At 29.7% G+C, this 6,339-nt stretch overlaps 1 protein-coding gene across 1 annotated transcript; it reads right to left on the reverse strand.

Moving 5' to 3' along the window:
• Window positions 1-265: 265 nt before the first annotated feature.
• LOC125496361 (uncharacterized) lies at window positions 266-2,493 on the reverse strand. The gene is made up of 2 exons (XM_048641836.2): window positions 2,264-2,493; window positions 266-916 (listed from the first exon to the last, which is right to left on the reverse strand). The coding sequence occupies exons 1-2, from the start codon at window positions 2,325-2,327 to the stop codon at window positions 474-476; spliced, it is 507 nt and encodes a 168-aa protein (XP_048497793.1). The 5' UTR covers window positions 2,328-2,493; the 3' UTR covers window positions 266-473.
• Between the last annotated feature and the right edge of the window lie 3,846 nt (window positions 2,494-6,339).

A 6,339-nucleotide genomic window follows, 5' to 3' on the forward strand; every position in this document is an offset into this window, starting at 1 on the left:
AAGGCAAAATACAACAGGTTTTTTTATTATCTTATGTAGTTTCCTTTTGGAACGGGTAAGTATTACTCCCTCCGTCCCATAATATAGTGCTTACATTCTTTTTTTGGTGTCCCAAAATGTTGTGCCTATTTTCTTTTTTGTCAATTTATTTTGACTAAATTATCCTTAATTTCTACACAAGCTTTTCAAAATACCCCCACTTTTCTCTCAAAACATGTGACCCCATTTATTGTTTTACACCATTCCAAGGAACATTTATTGCCTTTTGATTTTATTTAAAAAAAAGAAAATAAATAACTAGTTTCAATACAAAAGTATCAAAAAAGCACTTTATTAAATATATTTTTTTGGAAATCCTACCACTCATTCCATTTTCCTTAATTCTCGTGAAAAATGAGAAGTAAGCACTATATTATAGGACGGAGGGAGTATTTGGGTGTTTGATGCACGTTTTGTATCTATAGATACTTATACTACATCAAGTCATAGCAACAAGTTTGATTCCAACAACAGACTGTACAGGGCCAATCGCAATCGTTAGAGTCAACACAGGGGCCATAGCCACAACCATGGGGTACATATGGCGGGGCCGTTTCATACCATGGTGGCGAATTTACGGGCGCTCCACCACCATAAGGATTATATAGTGGTGGTGGTGTTTCTACATCATCTTCATCATCTATAGGTAGTGGTGTTGGAGATAATGTTATGTGATCAACTAATGATTGTGGAGGAACTGATGTTGGTAATGACGGTGCCACACCATCATTCTGTGACGGTGTTGGTACTGTTGTTGGTGTCAATGGTGGTGACGGCAAAGGATCGGAGGACTTCACAGAACCACGGTGCGCCTTATTACTGCCATATCCATGGTTATTGTTGTTCTGTCGTGCTTCAGCTACAGATGGAGAAAGAACTGTAACACCAGTATAAAGGGACTTGTAATATTAGTACAACTAGTCTTACATGCACGCAATGCGTGCGATAACGTGTGATAACAAATGAAGTAGAAAATAAAATTAATTGGATAGAAAAACTGTCTTTACATTTTATATTCTCAAAAAACTGATGTTGAGTGTAAATGTCCTACTTTTCCCCCTTTTTTTATTTAAATAAAATAGTTAGTTATCTCTATTTTTTTTTTCCTTTTAGAGATAGTAAAGTATGAAAATCACAACATATGATTCATTGAGAAGACAACTAAACATAAGTGTACAAACAGAGAAGAACCACAACAATTGCCTAAACATATTTTGGAAACGACATATCGGATTTCCCCCCTAGCGAGCTAGCTCCTATTGTCCCACATATTACATATATACTTCCTCTGATTTTATTTTCTATAGTGCATTTGTTTTATAATAATCGAATTTTATGAGCTTTTATCATATGTTTAATTTAATATATAAAAAAATATAATTAAGTGAGATCTTAAACGAAGAGTCTTAATCGCTCAATGTGTATTTTCATAATATCAATTTCCTATAGTTTTTAATAATATAACATATATATATATATATACATATATATATATATATATATATATACATATATATATATATATATATATATATACATATATATATATATACATATATATATATATACATATATATATAGTTTAAAGAAGTATTCTGAAAAATTGTGTTAGAATCATAGAAATTGAAAATTTAATGTATATGGACTACAATTTTCGAACACATTTTCTTAAAAGTAGGGTTTTTGAGCGTGCGAAAAATAGGTCTTTCATTTACTACTCCTGTTTCTTTTTAATCTATACATTTTTTTTAGTCCTTTTTTTTTTAATTTACACAGTGTTGTTTTTTCTATTTTTGGTAATATATGACATCTACTTTGTCCTCTTTTTCCACCAATGTCATTCACTTTTTTAATATTTTAACCCACTATTTTGTTTATCTCCTTCACTTTTCAATTTCTCTCTCCACCTTTTCAGTTTCTCTCATATATTTTTGTACATACTCTTTGGCGTTCCCCCAAAATGAAGTGATTAGATTAAAAAGAAACGGATGGAGTATTTGATAAGAAAAAGAAAATTATTTAGAAATGTGAGCATATTTTAAAAAATGAATGAACTGAACCCATGTGATATGGCAACGGATGAAAAACTTAATAAACAGGGGGAGAACTTTTCTTTGTTTATTTCTAAAGTGCGAAGAATTTTGATTAAGAGTCGAAAATTTTGTAACGGAGGAGTGGTGAAAACAAGTGTAGTAATGGATATATAAGAGTAGGAGATACTTACATGATGCGAAAGCCATGAGGATGACAATCAGAAAAGATAGCTTCATAGAAGCTCCCTGCTCCATGTTGCGTGATGAAATTAAAAATTATAGGGCTCTCAGCTAATGTGATAGCTAGCTATATTTATTTTGATTTACGTTCTTGGGAATGATTTAGAAATGACTCATAATAGAAGTATATAGTACTAGGGTATTATTCAATCAATTGGCTTCATATTCCATTCAATGAAGGAAGAAGTCTATAGCTAAGCTAATAAATGACTTCTCCACTTGATCATCGACGACATTTATAATTATACTAGTTTTTTTGTCCGGGCAATGCCTCGGGTCAGTTACAATAAACAAATGTGTTATTATTTTTATTTCATATTTTATTCTGCTACTTTTCGTATTTTTTGTCCATTAAGAAATTGAAAAATTCACGTCACGATGTGATAAGTAAAAAAAAAAAAAAGCTTTGAGTTTGAAAACAATACCTTAAAAAGAATTGTGGTAAGAGAATATGACATCACATTCTCTTGGAAGTTACGTAATAAGATTGTTAAAGATGTACTCTCTTCGTTTTTTTTAATTCGTACATTTTCCTTAAATGGTTGTTTTTTTTAAATTTTTTTTACATTTTTCTTATTTGGCCCACCATAAATTGAAACTTTTATATTAGTTTTTCTCTTTTTCGACCCAAAAATACTACTTTTCACATTTTCTCATTATTTTACATTAAATGGATAATAAAATACACTCCAATTTGAAAGTGACATGGGATAAATGGTTGTGCATACAACAATGTAGCAATAAAAAAAACGGAGGGAATATATACTTGTTAAGTCTTTTTAGTTAACTACAATTATTACAAGACTTTATCATATTTTATTTCAAACATTAAACAACAAAGTCATAGTGTATTGATGGTTTAGCGCTTACTTTTCATTTCAAAGGTCATGTGTTCGATTCCTTTCACTTACACATTTTTTTAAGAGTGAGGAGTATACATGAACATAAAGCATTTGCATTAGAAATTTGAGGAGAGTGCCACGTGGCACATAAACGTTTTTTCGCACGCCTTTTAATATATTTGTATAAATTTTATGCATTGGATTGTATATGAAGCTTTGGTGATCAGCCATAAGCCAAAAAGGGAAGAGTGACAATGTGACATAATCAATTCTCGCCATATTGTACTTCTCTCATTTTTTTTTAGTCTACACACTAGCTTTAGGAACAATAACACAAATTACATGAAATCATAAAATCATAACGTAAAAGTGGTAAAGAACACAAATTACAAATATAAATTTCTAAATCAATTTATATATTTGCAAACACTTCCGTGTAAACTTCATCTGTTGTACTTGTACGCACATCGTGTTCTTGATCAAACGGAAGGATCTTGCTTATAACTTTGGAAACGACAACATAAAGTTGTTCATGACTAAAAACAGGTCTCGGGAGATACAAATCCATATGAGACAGAGGTTGTCCTTGACTTTTATTTATAGTCGTAGCAAAACAAACCGTTATAGAAAATTGTCATTTTTGAAATCTGATAGGAATTTTTTGACTTTCAGACCCGTGCATAATGCAAGGGAGTATTAAGTTGGCTTTATTATATATTTTAGAAGTCATACAATAACAATGACTTAACTTCGCGTATTACACAAAATTATAAAAACATCATAAAGTAAGATTTGGTTAAATAAAACATATATACAAATGCAATTTCCACATCAATTTATATATTTTCAAACACTTCCTTGTAATACATATACCCACACCATGTTCATTATCAAACGAAGGATTACGCTTTTTTCCCATCACTCTGGAAACAACAACATAAAATTGATCAAGGTTGAAAATGAGTCTCTCTTGCATAATGCTCTCATGTTTTTTTAATTTATTAAATAGTTTTTTGTGTTCCAAATCTAATGAATGTATATTTTTTTAGAATGCATGCATATAAAGTTAAAAGAATAAAAAATGTAAAGTTAAATTATTGGTTGGTGAATTAAAATTTTATGATATTATATTCAGAATAATTAAAAACTGACTTACAACCCATATGTTGCACAATTATGATGATTCTCATGTTATATTCTTGTTATATTGTACAATATAAACATTGTAGAATACATTATACTAATGTTGTTTATCGTTTTCTTCTATTTACTAACAATGTAGTATCGAAAAAATTTCTAGTGCTCGAAAAATTAATATAACCGTGATATATTCTCATTGCATCGTATAATATAAAATCTTAATAAAACTTTAGTAAAGGTGTAATATAATTTAGGGAATGTTTTCCAGTATATAGTTTGATAAAATAAAAACACGCACATTGCTTAGGACAAGTTAAAGTTAATTAACTTTTAAAAAATATTTAATTTAGAATAATTTGAAATTGGCTTATAACCAGTGAGTATTACAATTATGACTTGTGACTTGTTTGTAATAATTAGTATTGATCACATTGTTTAAGATGAAATTGGCTTACAACTCGTGAGTTGCATAAATATGACTTGTGGCTTATGACTTACAACGCACTTGTAAATTTGAAATCTATAATTCATGATCACATTGATTATGGCGATCAAAAGGTTTTTGTCATTTGAATTTTTTTAGACCCCTTCAAAACTACACGGAAAGGTTTTTGTCATTTAAATTGATTATGACGCACTACTTTGTTGTTATCTTTGCCTGTTCAGGTTCTTGAATGCACATATTTGATCATCAATTCAACGGGTTGAGACATATCTTATACGATATTGTTAACACATACAGAGTAATAAAATAAAATTATGCTAAATTTTACAAACTTTTGGACCTTGAAACAAAAGTGAATTGACATTCTAGAGAAAGAATAATACTTTTTACATATTACCATCAATGTGATTGACTATTGTTAACAACTTTATTTAAATTTCAAAACTGATAACTTGTGTTTTATATTTTATGATCTTGTATTAATATTTATTAAAATTGACTGATGACCCGTACATTGTATAGTTATGACTTTAGTAAAATGGAGTTGTTATCTGAAAATTTTGTTCAATACTTTTGAATTGGCAATATGAAATACTTTTTACATATTACCATCAATGTTATTGACTATAGTCAATGCTTTTAGACTGTGAAACTTCCATGAGAATAATTCTATCTAAATTTCAAAACCAATAACTTATGATTTAGATGTCATGATCGATCTTGTTTTGAGAATTATTAGAACGAACTAATTATGACTCATATGTTGTACAATTATGATTTTTGTCTGCTCACCCTTTTTCTCTTGTTATCTTGCACCACCACTTCATACACCAAACCACCCATTGGCCAACACCCACTAGCCAACATTGAGTGTCTTCTTCACTGCAACCTGCTTCATGTTTATTATTTTTTTATTTTTTACTTTTGATTTTTTCTATTGATTTTGGAATTTGTTGTTGGATTTTAGTTACTTTCCGAGGAGGTAACTTATACCACCGAATTTGGATCGATATAATTAGAAAATTGTAGCTAATCATAAGTTTTATTTTTGAATTTTTATATATCTTATAGTAGTTATGTTCAATTTAATTGTGGTTTTTTAGCGACAATACTTTTTTTTTCTCTTTCTTATGTTTTCCATAATAGCTTTGATGCACCACCACTTCACTACACCAAACTACCCATTGCCCAACACCCACCAGCCACCATTCAGTGTCTGCTTCATTACAACCTGCAAACAACATGTAGCCTTTATTTTCTTTTACTTATGATTTTTTCTGTTATTTTTGTAATTTGTTGTTGGATTTAGTTACTTTCCAAGAAGGTAAGTTATGCTACTAAATTTTGATCGACATAATTCAAAAATCATAGCTAATAATTAGTTTTTTTAAAAAATAATATGTTATAGTGTTAGTTCTGTTCAATTTTATTGTGGTTTTTTTTAGTCACTATACACTTTTTCCCTCTCTCTTATATTTTCCATAATAGCTTCATGCACCACCACTTCACTACACCAAACACCCATTGGCCAACACCCACAACTAGTGTATGCTTCACTACAACTTGCATACTACATGTATCCTTTTTTTTCTTTTACTTT

Source organism: Beta vulgaris, chromosome 4 (assembly GCF_026745355.1).
Source record: "Beta vulgaris subsp. vulgaris cultivar EL10 chromosome 4, EL10.2, whole genome shotgun sequence".
NCBI lineage: Eukaryota > Viridiplantae > Streptophyta > Magnoliopsida > Caryophyllales > Amaranthaceae > Beta > Beta vulgaris.